Raw genomic sequence first — 15,495 nt, 5'->3', positions numbered from 1 at the left:
ACACACCATCTCATTTAAAGATTTTTCCTCTTAACAGTTGTTGTAGAGATGTGTCTGCTGCTAGAACTCTGTGTGGCATTGACCTGGCCTCTAATCTGAGCTGCTGTTAACCTGCGACTTCTGAGGCTGGTAACTCGAATAAACATATCCTCAGAAGCAGAGGTGACTCTTGGTCTTCCATTCCTGGGGCGGTCCTCATGTGAGCCAGTTTCTTTGTAGCGCTTGATGGTTTTTGCAACTGGACTTGGGGACACTTTCAAAGTTTTCCCAATTTTTCAGACTGATGGCCACTCGTTTTTCTTTACTTAGCTGCTTTTTTCTTGCCATAATACAAATTCTAACAGTCTATTCAGTAGGACTATCAGCTGTGTATCCACCAGACTTCTGCTCAACACAACTGAGAGTCCCAACCCCATTTATAAGGCAAGAAATCCCACTTATTCAACCTCACCGGGCTCACCTGTGAAGTGACTACCTCTTGAAGCTCATCAAGAGAATGCCAAGAGTGTGCAAAACAGTCATCAAAGCAAAAGGTGGCTACTTTGAAGAACCTAGAATATAAGACATATTTTCAGTTGTTTCACACTTTTTTGTTAAGTATATAATTGCACATGTGTTAATTCATAGTGTTGATGCCTTCAGTGTTAATTTACAATTTTCATAGTCATGAAAATATAGAAAAATCTTTAAATGAGAAGGTGTGTCCAAACTTTTGCTCTGTACTGTATGTATGCCTCGACTTTCGTCTCTGATATTCCAAATGACATGCACCATTAATTTCTGCAGGAATGGAGGTTTTCACCAGTAGAACATTTCCATATTCGCAGCACCTGACTCAGCCTGGCCAACAGCACACGTGGCTCTGTGCAAGGGAAGAACATGTATCATAGCACCCTGTATGGACTACGTGCACTTGGCTTCTTTTAATTATTATTTTTTAAGGGATATAGACGTAAATCATTTCATATATTTGTTTAAATTTAGAGAATGTCAGATTTTTTTTTATGTTTCAGACATTTGAGCCAATATTCAATTCTCTCACTTTGCTAAATATAAAATCCTAAATGTTCCTCTCTATTGTAAAATCCTAAAATATGAAGCAGTCAAGAGTTTGTTACATTGGTACACAAACCGAACACTGCCATTTCTAATAATGGCTTTAAATGTAGGTTCTCTGACAGCAAACTTGTTGTAGAAATTTCTGGTACAGAACTTTCACACCACAAGATTTTCTTGGGCCTTGTTCAGACATCAGTGATTTTTCTCATATGGAAAAATCGCCCCGAGATCCATTAGTGCTTCTTATCAGTGTTTCATAAGAGTTTGATCAGTGTGTTTTTACCATCAGAGTTTGGTTAGAGTTTCATCAGTTTTTCTTGGATGAAAAATTAACTAATGGAGGTTTCTAAACACCTTCTCGTATTAAATGGTCCATAAAAAACTCCCAGCACACAGATGGCATCTTAGTACTGTCTGATTTTTTCCATGGCCCCATAGACTTGCATTGGCAAATTTGAGCCAATGCTCAGATCAATATCGGGCAAGTCTACGTGATTTTGTGAAGACCACTCAGTTCAAAGAAAGAATCAGACATGTGAACTACCCCATAGACAGCTATCATAGACACGAGTGCTGTACATGGCACTCATTTACGAAAAATGAGCCTCTAGTCGAGTAGACTATGCATTCTGGCACTCAATATCCTCTTACTTTTCTCAATGTCCATACATGGTTTTGGACAATTTTTTAAAATGACTTCTTTATTGGAATATTATAAGTATTGCAACTGTTTATTCTAGACCTTTATTCTTACATTAACCTAGTATTTGGCATCACCTAATAAAATAACCCAACATTATAAATCTTGTATATCTAATTTCTATACTGTATACAGCAGTAAAGTTTTTATTCTGTTCTATTAGTTTAGAATGCATTAATTATTAATGACTTATATTTTTTATAATGTTACTATTCTAATTATAATTATTAATTTAATTATAATAATAAATAATAATAATAGTATTCAATACATTTTTATTTTCGAGGTTTCCAATACACAAAATATGGCTGTCGAAGGAAAAGCGATAATAAAATGGTTCACCGCAGTTTCTGTGAAGCTAACAAGAAGCCTAAGCCTATCCGTCGGATGTGCAACTTACAGGAGTGTACACAGCCTGTGTGAGTGTTCAGTAACTTATAAGCCAAAACCGTAAATTTTTGTTATAGACTAGATAGGGTGAACATCCTGGGGCACAAAAAATTGCTGACCCCCGGAATAGTGTTTTCATGAAGTACAATGTATGTGAAAGTCTACTCATGTCAACAATGAATAATAAGAACGGAGCCACATATGAGTCAAAGGACGGACAGAAAAAACTCCCAAGCAATACATATATAATCCGAAAAAGGAGTCACAAAGCTGACATTAAGGTATATAAAAATAACAGCATTTATTAATTATCATAACAATTAAAATATTCAAATGAAGTACAAAATTCCAGTCATTATAGGGTAACTATGTGAATAGCGGACATAGGTAACAGGCACCATATACCACACCTAAAGTCTACGACCTGAGGTTACAGGTTCAATTAACCACAATTGTAAAGAATGGTTACACATAAATAGTCCCGCTGCGGGCCCTTAAACAAGTGTACTACTACAGTATATAGGACTGGACCTCACGCATATTAGTCGTGGTGTGTATGTGGCAGCGCCACATGTCAACAATGAGCAAAATATATCTTACAAACTGTTGTACAGTATAATTTCTACAGCACATACTGAATATACTGTATGTGTGAAAATTCAATAACTTTAGTCTAAGATGTTAAAATGCCTTCCATCTTAGAGGACGGAGTTGTTAAGCTGGGCGTCTATAGACACTGGGAGGAGACATTGACTTATTGTAGTCCTTTTGATGATTGTCTCTTCAAATATACATCCACAATAACGCTTTACTCTTCTCTAGCTGGGTGGCAGATGAATGGGAACACTGCACCAAAAGCTGTGGAAGTTCTGGCTATCAAATTCGAGTAGTTCGATGCATTCAGCCTCTCCACGATGGAACAAACCGGTCGGTGCACAGCAAATATTGTACTGGAGAGCGTCCTGAAAGTAGAAGATCATGCAATAAAGCTGCCTGCCCAGCACAGTGGAAGACAGGTGCATGGTCTGAGGTCAGTGCCAGTGTAATATCATAAAATTGATCCGGTACTCTGCCAGTAGAGTCAGATGTATTGCTGTGTTATCAGCTGATGAATTTTGAGGACTGTAGTCTCTGGTTCTTACACATGAACATTATTAGTATTACTAGTATTAGCGATTCTAATCTCTTCATCCAATGCAGTGCTCTGTGACTTGCGGTGAAGGAATCGAGGTCAGACAAGTCCTATGTCGAGTGGGTGACCAGTGTGATGGTGAAAAACCTGATTCTACAAGGGAATGCCAGCTAACACGTTGCCATGGTATGTACTGCTTTTTAAGAAACATAATTTCTTTTAACAAGATCAAAGTTGCTATTCCAAGTTCAGCATATCAAAAGAGATATACAACAAGCAAAAGTAGCTGTCAGCTCACCAGTTATTTTCTGTGGACTAAGAACTCTGCGTGAAGATGAGAGACTCAGGTGGACCAAACTTGCATGTTAAAAATTAAATTACTGCAGGGACGAGTTCATACAAATGGTCTAGTATATTTCATGCACATTGAAAATCCAGTTCCCCCTATCGCCATCCCATGCATTTCAGAGACCTACGTTCTTACTCAAGGGCGCAAGTATGGAAATATTTGAATCTCATAGGTAATATGAGCAAGAGTTATGGAGGATTTAGACAAGTGGATAATCAGCGAATGGGTGTTCCCGATTAGCCACTCTTGTAAATGCGCCGGCAGTCACCCAACGAGTTTGCAAATAGTTAATTCATCTAGTGATCAGATCTTTTTTCTCAGCAAAAAAAATAATTGTTATCCATAACATATCACCCCACATAATCAGAAGATGTGCTGACGGAAACATGATACTATACATATGGGATCAGAACGATAGTGTCACGCTCACGCCCTGACTGGTGGGCGTGAACTCAGGGGGTTTGTGGCCCCACTGTGCCACAGACCAGACTACCCTGGAAGGGGCGTGACTATGACAGCTGCCTTGGTCTTTACTGGAACCTCTGATGGTGAGGTCAGGCTTGTGTGGCAGCTGCCAGGTGCTACTCCAGGGTGGTGTCTGGCTGTGGCTGCTGATCCCACTTGGAGAACAGGAACACTAGGACAGGTGCGGTCATCAGGCAGGACTAGCAGATGGCAGTAGGCTGGCATGGCTGAGACACAGGGCTGGCGGAGACACAGGGATGGCAGGAATGGCAATGACACAAGGCTGGCAGGCACGGCAGAGACACAAGGCTGGCTGGCATGGCAGAGACACAAGGCTGGCAGACACGGCAGAGACACAGGGCTGGTAGAGACACAGGGCTAGCAGGTACGGCAGAGACACAGGGATGGCAGGTACGGCAGAGACACAGGGCTGGCAGGTATGGCAGAGACACAGGGCTGGCAGGTATGGCAGAGACACAGGGCTGGCAGGTACGGCAGAGACACAGGGTTGGCAGGTACGGCAGAGACACAGGGCTGGCAGGTACGGCAGAGACACAGGGCTGGAAGGTGTGGTGTATGATGGAACAGGTAGAGACCTGTCCACACAGAAGGTGCAGGTAAGGAAACAAGGAGGAAGGAATGAAGTATGAAGTATCAGGTTGGGACTTGTTCACACAGGAGATGCAGGTACGGAAACAAGCCAGAAGGAAAAGAGTATGAAGGAACAGGTTGGGACTTGTTCACACAGGAAGAGAACCGCAAGGCTGCAGATAGGAGCGGTAGAGCAGCAAGAGATAGAGCGCAACAGAAGCTAGGCAGATCGGAACCGCAAGGAATGCGGAGGGGAGCTGCAGGAAGAGATTTCTGCAGCAGCAGGAGCGGAGCAGAGTAGAACGGAGCAGAACAGCAGGAGTGCAGAGCAGAGGCAAAGCCACAGAGAGACAAGGGTGGAACCACAGAGTACAGAGCCAAGAACAGAGTGAAGGCACAGAGTGCAGAGCCAAGAGCAGAGTGAAGACACAAAGTGCAGAGCAAAGGCACAGGGTGTAGAGACAAGAGCAGAGCAAGGTCGCAGAGTGTGGAGCCGAGAGCAGAGCAGAAAGGCACTGCAGGAAAGAAACCACAGACAAGGACACAGAGGTAGGACAAAGTTCAGACAAAGTAATGGAACAAGACAAGGTATAAGAACAAAGACACAGGGACCAAGATATTCTGCCTCCTGGAGGGCGGACAGACAAAACAAGGCAAAGAAAGGACACATACACTGAGACCAGGATATACAGCCTCCTGGAGGGAAGACCAACAAGATACAAGGCAAAGCTAAGAGTAGAGCCTCCAGAGAAGGAGGAACACAGAGCAAAGCCTGGCAGCTCAGAAGCAAAACACTAACTGAGTAAACACATTGCATAGGCCCAGTCCACTGGGTGGAGCTGCTCTAAATACTGGAGGCCTCTTGGTAATTGGTCAGGAGCAGATTAGACAGGTGCACCTGATTCCTATAAGAACCAGAGAGTTCAGGCGCCCCCCCCCCCCCCCTTATGCACACAGCCAGGAAGCATGCAGAGAGCAGAGGCACAGAATATGGAACTGGCAAGAAACAGAATCCACAACATGACCTCGAGCAGTGGGTAAGATAGTGTGAGAGATGAGAGGCCATGCCGTGATGCCAGCAGAGTTGTTACAGATAGTATCAATGATCGTCCCCATCATTGTTCCTTGGCTAGTGTAAAGCAGGCTGTGGAGTCAATAAGCTAAACCTCCGACTCCTAAATTTCCCTGACTTCCTACTCCAACTCCACAGCAAGGCCTCACTACTGAGCATGTACATAAAGTGCAACACAGATTCATCTCAATTAAAAGCCGAGACCCTTAGATCAGGAACAGAACAGACATTTATAGGACATTTCATAACTTTCCCAAATTATTATGAAAACATTTACAGCACATCCTGCATTGTATACTGTACCAATTTATTTTAGGAGTCGGAGTCTGTCCATTTTATACCAACTCCGACTTGACCAAAATGGACACCGACTCCACAACTCCTACTGAGACTCCACAGCCCTGGTGTAATCAGTCCAGTAAATAAATAAATTCTTATATAGTCGATCAGTATTTAAGATGTATTGACTTGCAAAAATTGGCACGTCTACGTAACATAGTAACATAGTAACATAGTTAGTAAGGCTGAAAAAAGACATTTGTCCATCCAGTTCAGCCTATATTCCATCATAATAAATCCCCAGATCTACGTCCTTCTACAGAACCTAATTGTATGATACAATATTGTTCTGCTCCAGGAAGACATCCAGGCCTCTCTTGAACCCCTCGACTGAGTTCGCCATCACCACCTCCTCAGGCAAGCAATTCCAGATTCTCACTGCCCTAACAGTAAAGAATCCTCTTCTATGTTGGTGGAAAAACCTTCTCTCCTCCAGACGCAAAGAATGCCCCCTTGTGCCCGTCACCTTCCTTGGTATAAACAGATCCTCAGCGAGATATTTGTATTGTCCCCTTATATACTTATACATGGTTATTAGATCGCCCCTCAGTCGTCTTTTTTCTAGACTAAATAATCCTAATTTCGCTAATCTATCTGGGTATTGTAGTTCTCCCATCCCCTTTATTAATTTTGTTGCCCTCCTTTGTACTCTCTCTAGTTCCATTATATCCTTCCTGAGCACCGGTGCCCAAAACTGGACACAGTACTCCATGTGCGGTCTAACTAGGGATTTGTACAAAGGCAGTATAATGCTCTCATCATGTGTATCCAGACCTCTTTTAATGCACCCCATGATCCTGTTTGCCTTGGCAGCTGCTGCCTGGCACTGGCTGCTCCAGGTAAGTTTATCATTAACTAGGATCCCCAAGTCCTTCTCCCTGTCAGATTTACCCAGTGGTTTCCCATTCAGTGTGTAATGGTGACATTGATTCCTTCTTCCCATGTGTATAACCTTACATTTATCATTGTTAAACCTCATCTGCCACCTTTCAGCCCAAGTTTCCAACTTATCCAGATCCATCTGTAGCAGAATACTATCTTCTCTTGTATTAACTGCTTTACATAGTTTTGTATCATCTGCAAATATCGATATTTTACTGTGTAAACCTTCGACCAGATCATTAATGAATATGTTGAAGAGAACAGGTCCCAATACTGACCCCTGCGGTACCCCACTGGTCACAGCGACCCAGTTAGAGACTATACCATTTATAACCACCCTCTGCTTTCTATCACTAAGCCAGTTACTAACCCATTTACACACAATTTCCCCCAGACCAAGCATTCTCATTTTGTGTACCAACCTCTTTTGCGGCACGGTATCAAACGCTTTGGAAAAATCGAGATATATCACGTCCAATGACTCACCGTAGTCCAGCCTATAGCTTACCTCTTCATAAAAACTGATTAGATTGGTTTGACAGGAGCGATTTCTCATAAACCCATGCTGATATGGAGTTAAACAGTTATTCTCATTGAGATAATCCAGAATAACATCCCTCAGAAACCCTTCAAATATTTTACCAACAATAGAGGTTAGACTTACTGGCCTATAATTTCCAGGTTCACTTTTAGAGCCCTTTTTGAATATTGGCACCACATTTGCTATGCGCCAATCCTGCGGAACAGACCCTGTCGCTATAGAGTCCCTAAAAATAAGAAATAATGGTTTATCTATTACATTGCTTAGTTCTCTTAGTACTCGTGGGTGTATGCCATCCGGACCCGGAGATTTATCTATTTTAATCTTATTTAGCCGGTTTCGCACCTCTTCTTGGGTTAGACTGGTGACCCTTAATATAGGGTTTTCATTGTTTCTTGACATCCTCATTTCCTTCGCTAATATCCTCCCTTAAAGTGGACTTTAGACAAGACTTTACATAGAGACAAACCCCTCCTCCTCTCCGATTTGTACGATCCTTTCTAAACAGACTGTAACCCTGTAAGTTAACTGCCCAGTCATAGCTTTCATCTAACCATGTCTCGGTTATTCCCACTATGTCAAAGTTACCTGTAGATATTTCTGCTTCTAGTTCTTCCATCTTGTTTGTCAGGCTTCTGGCGTTTGCGAGCATGCAGTTTAGAGGATTTTGTTTTGTTCCAATCTCCTCGCTGTGGATTGTTTTAGAAATGTTCTTACCTCCCTTCTGAGTATGTTTTCCTGGATCTTCTTTGTTCAAGTCTAATGTTTTTCTTCCCGTCCCCTCTTCTTCTAGTTTAACGCCCTCCTGATGAGTGTAGCGAGTCTTCTGGCGAATGTGTGTTTCCCAGGTTTGTTGATACGTATATGTTGTACGTATATGCATCAATAAGTTTTGACTCCTTTTTTTAATAGTTACATACATTTTTAGCCTTTATGACATCAATTTTCATTATTTACTTACCTGTCCCCACCTTCTAAGAGACTTAACTTTTAGTTATATGTAGGGATTGATATTGGACAAGTTGCCCGCAAAATCTTTTTTTTTTGCATTTATACTGTTCAAGTAATTCATTTAGCAACACACTGTAGTCATCTGGTTCATGACTCACTGTGGGACCAATTTGGTGTGAAAAAGCTTGCATGAAAGAAGAGAGAGTATCTGTGTGCTGCTGATCCTCGCTGAGGAACAGTTGCCTTGTTAAGTTTATTTATTAATACATGTTCTCAATGCAGTAAACTGAGCCACTGATGAGTTTTCTGTATTATGACACATGAGTATACAAGTTCCTAGCTAGATGCTGGGGTCTGAATGGTACCTGGAATGTTGCCAAAGGCCGGTGTCACACTTGTAACTGCAATGCGAGAAACTCGCGGGAGTCTTTCGCCTCAATACCTGGCACTGCACCGACACTCGGAACGGAGCGTTCAGCTGCATAGAATACATAAATACATGCAGTGGCAAACTTCGGTCCTGAGTTCCGGCGGCAGTGCCGGGTATTGAGGCGAGAGACTCGCGCAAGTTTCTCGCATTGCAGTTGCAAGTGTGACACCGGCCAAAGGGAAATGCTGCTCTGACCTTGTAGATGTAGCGGTTAAAAATTTGAAGCATTAACCAATTGTATTCCCATAATACCATACAAAAATTGCTGTTTTTTCATTTTGCCTCCGCTACATACTGATTAAGAAATACCTCAAAATGGTATTAAAGAAAATCACAGATTATTCTACAAACACAATCCCTCACCCGGGGCATCTAATGCATTGGGATAGAAGTTATATCAAATTCTGACTGTCAATAGAGTCAGGTTACAAGCCAGATTCCACTCTGAATGGTGCAGGTTCTGTTGCTAAGTTCCAACCATTACTGCACCATACACGTTCAACAGATTGAAGGAACTTTTTCCTGACGGCTCTATTTTTAAAAGAGCGTTGAACGCTCTACACATGTAGGATAAGTGTTTCAGATTTTTAGCCTTTTACTTTAAAAGCATAGCAATAAAATAATGTTTTTATAGAAAAAAATATTTTTTCTGTGGGAGCTGGATATTTTCTCTCTACAAGCTTCAAATTTTCTTACCTTGATAGTCACATTCAACTCATGAGAGGGTCATGAGCCACATCCAGAGACCACCTCCCCTCCAATAGTGACATTCACATCCTGGCTTCTGCACAGTAGTGTCACCCAGAGCCCCCATTATTGGCATAATGACAGCCACAGCTTAACCACGGAAATAACATCAAGGCAGTGTACTTGCATCAAGGTGTTCCCACTTTATCCCCATTTGGTATTCTCACATCCAACACTCCCACCACTCGATGGTACCGAGCCTCAATTCCCTTCATAATCTGGTATTATCATTCTATCTGCAGCTGAGAACTTATTTTATCTCTCCACCTTGCGGCCAGAATATGTGAAGTCAGATCTGTTCGTCTAATTGGACTACTCGAAAAAGTCATTATCTGGAGAGCTGCTCTTTACAACCGTTCGTTAATGCACCAAGCTAGCAGACAGCCGAGAGCCTCACATCATGGGTCTACAAGCCACATGTGGATCCTGAGCCACAGGTTAAATATCCCGGCCTCTACTGTGTATAGGGGTCAACTTATATACTTGGTATAAACCCTTTTTTTACTTTCATACATAGTATACTGGAGACAAATATACTTGCTGTATTAGAAGAAACCCCTAGATGGCAGTGAAGTCACATGTTGTCTTGTTCTTGCTAACAAGGCGTAGAATTCCTAGTGCACTAAATAATGGAGAAGAGCTGTGTTTTATCAGAAAATAATATTCCTACACTGTACATCAGTCACTCTTAATGCCTTCTGTAGTGCTGCAGTTCATAGAGGGCTGCTCATTACAGGACTATTAAACTGGCATTGTCTTCGCCAGTGCAGTAACAATGTAGTTATATAGCATAAATGATTACATGGGATTGACCTTTGCAAAAAATATGCACTACATAGGACTCTTGTTGTTACTGCTTAACCGCAGTGAACTAAACAGCTGAAGAAATCACAAGTCCTAGAAGCCGATGAGAACTAACTACTAGCCAACAGGAAGGTTAGTTTGTGTTTTAGTAGAGTGCTTCTAACTATATATTCATTTTTGTTCTAAAAATTATTTAGACCAGTTAAAAAGACCTAAGAGTTACTCACCTACACCCATCTCCCAGCTACCTTGATGTTGTCTTTCCTATCCTCCTGGACTCTACTTTCCGATGACATTTTGACACACCAGAATGTTCAGCCAATCACTTGTCAAGGCTGGTCAATGCAAATGTCCAGTCATTGGCTGAGCAGACATGTTCTCTAATTTTCGAAGTGTGTCAAATACGGTTCATGAATATTGTGTAAAAGACAAAAATGGTCTTTTTCATTAACCATTTTTGCAAGTTTTCGGAGCAAAAACCTACTTTTTTTTCAAAATGTCTCAAAAATTTCTGGTATACATAAATTGTCTCTTCAGAGAGGAAGAGAACTAGTACTCTAATCCCACCTATAGGAAGTAGCAATCCTAAAAGTTAATATTGTGGCACTAGAGTTCTAGTCCTCTTCCTCTCTGGAGAGACAGTTTGCATATTTCCCAGAGGAGCATTGCAGCTTAAAAGTCTCCTCATCTCGGTATGCTTGATATATCACTCTCCGCAAGGAGAAACCTTACCCTTTGGATCCCAGTCAGACACCTTTCACCCAGCCAAACCACATCTCACACTTTGTACTTATGAGGGGCAGTACTCCAAAACACAGTGTCTGCCAATTGAGATTTTGGGTTATATTCTAAGTCATGTGACAAGGCTCGTAGGCGAGTCGATACTGATATTTAGGATTGCTACTTTCTATAGTTATCACTAGAGTTCTAGTCCTCTTCCTTTCTGAAGAGATAATTTGCATATTTCCCAGAGGAGCTTTGCGGCTTAAATGTCTCCTCACCTCGGTATGCTTGACATGTCACTTTCCACAAAGAGAAATGTCACCCCAAAAGTTGCAAATGATGAATCATATGAAAAAATCTGGAAAACCTAAATGCCATCCACAATGGTGAAAATTAAAAAAACAAACAGGCAAATGCATATAATGTAGACTTCAAAAAAGGCGCAAATGAAAAGATGAATTTTGTGCAAACAATAAGGGTATGTGCACACGTTGCGAATTGGTGTGCGGATTTTTCCACACTGTTTTTGCAAAATCCTTAGGTAAACCGCACTGCGGATTACCCGCGGATTTATAGCGGATTTCCTGCGGTTTTTGTGCAGATTCCACTTGCGGTTTTACACCTGCGGATTGTTATTGAGGAGCAGGTGTAAACCACTGCAGAATCCGCACAAAGAATTGACATGCTGTGGAAAAAACACCGCTCCGTTTCTCCACGCGTTTTTTTCCACAGTATGTGCACTGTGGATTTTGTTTTCCATACGTTTACATGGTACTGTACAAAGCATGGAAAACAGCTGCAGATCCGCAACGGCAAATCTGCTGTGGATCCGCAGTAAAATCCGCAACGTGTGCACATAGCCTAAAAGGCACAAAACACCAAGAATACGACCCCCCCCAAAAAAAAAGTGCAAATGCTGTAATCAGTTGGGCCCAAAGGCCCGATTAATCATGACTCGGAGCATGATGGAGTCAGACGCTCTTGATTCATTCAGAGTTCTTATGCCAGACATTTTACTCCAAATGTATGGAGTGGCACACGGTGATGCATGCCACTTGTCAAAAAGTCCTGATTAATGAAGGGGTGTGCACTTGCGTGCACCATGCCAGAAATTTTATTATAGTCTCCGACGTACACCAGCTCATCATCAATTAGACAAGCTGTGACATCATGCCCCCAATGTGCCCCTGTCCTGTTAATTCTGGCTGAGCTGGGAAAAGCTGTTGTAAAAATGCCAAAAGTTGCAAAATTTTTGCCGTACTCCAAGTCATAATTTTGCAACTTTTAAAAGTCATAAATACGAAGTCCTCGAAAATGTTGAACCCTCTTCTATAGACTCCCTACTCTAGTTAATAGATGAAAGTGCTGTAGTGGGGAATTCCTTATATTAACCCCAAATTTTATATTTTAATATATGAAAATTGTTTTTCTAAAACAAAAAACTCATTTAGATAATAGTTAGAACCCATCATTTAAGGTCTGTGTCACTAAATGTTGTCTTGTTGCCTTTCAGATGAACCATGTCTAGGAGACAAGTCTATATTCTGTCAAATGGAAGTGCTTGCACGGTACTGCTCGATACCTGGGTACAACAAACTTTGCTGTGAATCCTGTAGCAAACGTAGCACCCAGTCACCTCCATTCCTCACTGAAGCAGCTGAAACTGAAGATGAACTCACCTATGATCCCAGCTTGTCGAGGGCTGGAATGATTCCAGCATCTTTAGCACCTGGTACTGAGGAAACTGATTCCGAAACAAAAAGTATTTTGAGCATTCTTTCCTCCATTGAAAATAACGCAGATCTTGGTATTGTGTCTCCTCAAGAAAATAAACCAAAGGCATCAGACTCCACATTGAGAAGATCCCACCTAGCAGCAAGCAAAACTCCTAAGCTTTTAGCTGTTTCACCACCTCCAGCAACGCGCAGCAGTAACATCCAAGTGCATAAGTCTCCTCCAGAAGCAGACATGCCATTAGGAGCTACTAACGTGCATTCCACTGGTACTCATTCTTCACTACGAAACTCAAGGAAAAATGAAAAATCTTTTGACAGAAGACGATCTTTGCAGCCTTCCTCAATAGAAAGATGAAATATTAAGGGACTGGAACAAAAGGACATATTAGTGAATTCTGCTTTATAAAACAACTGCAAAGTGCTGGTTCACTTCTTGACTCATTTAGTTTTCCAACCATTTGCTTTCTGTTTAACTTGAAGATATTGAAGGAAAACACCAAAGATTCCCATCCAAGAGAAGATCTGCCGAATGTTACTGGCCATTGTGGACTTTTGTTGAATGGTCCCATAAACCTGTTTTGCACATTAGTTTTTGTGTTCTTTTCCAGAGACTATTTCCCACCCTCACTGAGTCAGGTATAACAAACACAACTATTGTTTCGGAGTTCGTATATTGCAATGTCAGTATTATGTTTTCAGTGACTTGTTTTCTCTACGTTATGTTTACTGGTTCTCTGATTTTGGGTGCTAATATTTGCCTGCCATTACAAACTGCCTTATTACATTCCATGACTTCAAACTCAAATCGGCAATTTCATGATCCAGTGGTTTATTTGACTTGCTGGTCTGACTGCAGCATTGTCCATCACCCTAAAGGGCCATGTAGTTTCTATTGGAAAAGTCAGATATACTTGCAAAGCACAGCATGTCTATTCTAACCACTTTACTTATTATCTGCAGAATCATTACAATTTTGTTTATACTATACTGGAATGAAATGAGATGGAATGGAAAAAGAAACTCTCATTTGCAAAGTCAAATTGGTAGAGACACATTTCCTGAGTGGGAACAACATAATGTTTCTGGGATGACAGATTGTATACCATTTGTGTGGTATACTGGATGTCCATCAATAGAAGATAGAAGTAACTAACATTGACCCTCCTCTTTAATTAGAGGATATTATGACAAGTAGGTATTACTAATCGGATGACGAGGCTGAGTGAGATTTTTTCAAATGAACGGGTCTTCAGCGGAAAGAAGAAGCAAAGAAAAAGATCAGTTATTGGAAGTCAGTGCCGAAAATAGATTTACATTACTTTAGAATAATAAGCCAAGACTGGAGAGAGATATTTATTTGTACATGTCACCTCACCTTACACAACCACAATGCATCTGACTGCAATAATTCACTCGCAGCTGGTCTCCAGGATCACCTTTTCACCAAGAAGCTAGTGTCACCCTCTCATATAGCTGTAAAGTTCTTGTATATAGAATATAAAGTGAAAATATTTATTAAAAGTGGATGTTCTCGATAGACTTTATTTACTGCGTATTTTTGAACATAGCAAGTGCCATTTTCCTGCCTATAATAAAATAGTTATTGGGTTGGTGGTTTGCAGGGCAGTCCTTAATAGATTATAAGCTAAATGTAAACTACTGCGTAAATACAGAAATTCACTTCCAGTCGTTTGGCCACAATCCTTGTTCACAACTAAATTTCTCTCCCTATATTAACATTTGACGTACAATTTGTGATACATAGTTATAATTTGACTTACAATTTTTTGTTTCCAAAAATTGTCCATAATGAAACCAAAAAAACGTTACACTTAAGAAGTGTATAAATAGGCTTAGAAAATTTGTAAAGAAATGAAAAAGCAAGCAACAAAAACAACACAATGAAACGATCGTGTAACCAGACTATACAATGAAATTGTCTAACTGAACAACTGGGCCTTCCCATGTTAATAGTTTTTAGGCATTTTAAGCTACCCCTCTAGTGCATTGACTTGATGCCTCAAAAGGATCATGATTTCTTCTCAAGAGACCTTCGGAAAGCCACCCTAAAGTAGTTATACTTTAGCATTTTATTTAGACAACCCCTGAGCCACAAACAGACAAAAATTATGTTTCTTATTCCCAAAATTCAATCACATTGTCAAAATTTTCCTTTAGATTATTGTCAGGGTGTAAATATTCATTATGCTGTATGTCGCTTCTGTGTATCTTGTATTTCCTACAAAGTTCTTTTGAGACTTTTTTTTTAAGTGTACACTACTGATGCTGTTTGTTGTATTGGGGAGCACTTCACAATAAAAAGCTTTTAACATACTAAATATATTGTCTACTTTATGGCTCTTTGCTGTTTGACTAACCCACAAGATTGTGATGATTCATGCAGTGAGGATTCAGCATTTATCCCATTCTCATATTATTTCTAAGTATTGGTAGGTTACTACCCAAAAGGAAAAATATTCATTTACATCTCATAAATGTAAGAATGTTTCAGTATTAATGTAATGTTGTATTGAAAGGTTAAATAAAATTAAATTTGGTCTAAAAAGCTTGTATGCAAGTGCAG

The 15,495-nt window shown here is 40.7% G+C and overlaps 1 protein-coding gene across 1 annotated transcript in view; it reads left to right on the top strand.

Annotated features, from left to right (window-relative positions):
* ADAMTS3 (ADAM metallopeptidase with thrombospondin type 1 motif 3) overlaps positions 1 to 15,250 on the top strand; it is a 377,062-nt gene extending 361,812 nt beyond the window's left edge. Inside the window, exons 19-22 of the mRNA XM_069743515.1 lie at positions 2,046 to 2,178; positions 2,972 to 3,179; positions 3,350 to 3,467; positions 12,689 to 15,250. Coding sequence (XP_069599616.1) covers positions 2,046 to 2,178; positions 2,972 to 3,179; positions 3,350 to 3,467; positions 12,689 to 13,266 — 1,037 coding nt within the window. The 3' untranslated portion in view covers positions 13,267 to 15,250. The remainder of the gene's footprint in view (positions 1 to 2,045; positions 2,179 to 2,971; positions 3,180 to 3,349; positions 3,468 to 12,688) is intronic.
* The last annotated feature ends 245 nt before the right edge of the window (positions 15,251 to 15,495 follow it).

Source organism: Ranitomeya imitator, chromosome 1, assembly GCF_032444005.1.
Source record: "Ranitomeya imitator isolate aRanImi1 chromosome 1, aRanImi1.pri, whole genome shotgun sequence".
Lineage (NCBI taxonomy): Eukaryota > Metazoa > Chordata > Amphibia > Anura > Dendrobatidae > Ranitomeya > Ranitomeya imitator.
Note: the sequence above shows the minus strand (reverse complement) of the source record. Positions and strands in the feature narration are given on the sequence as shown.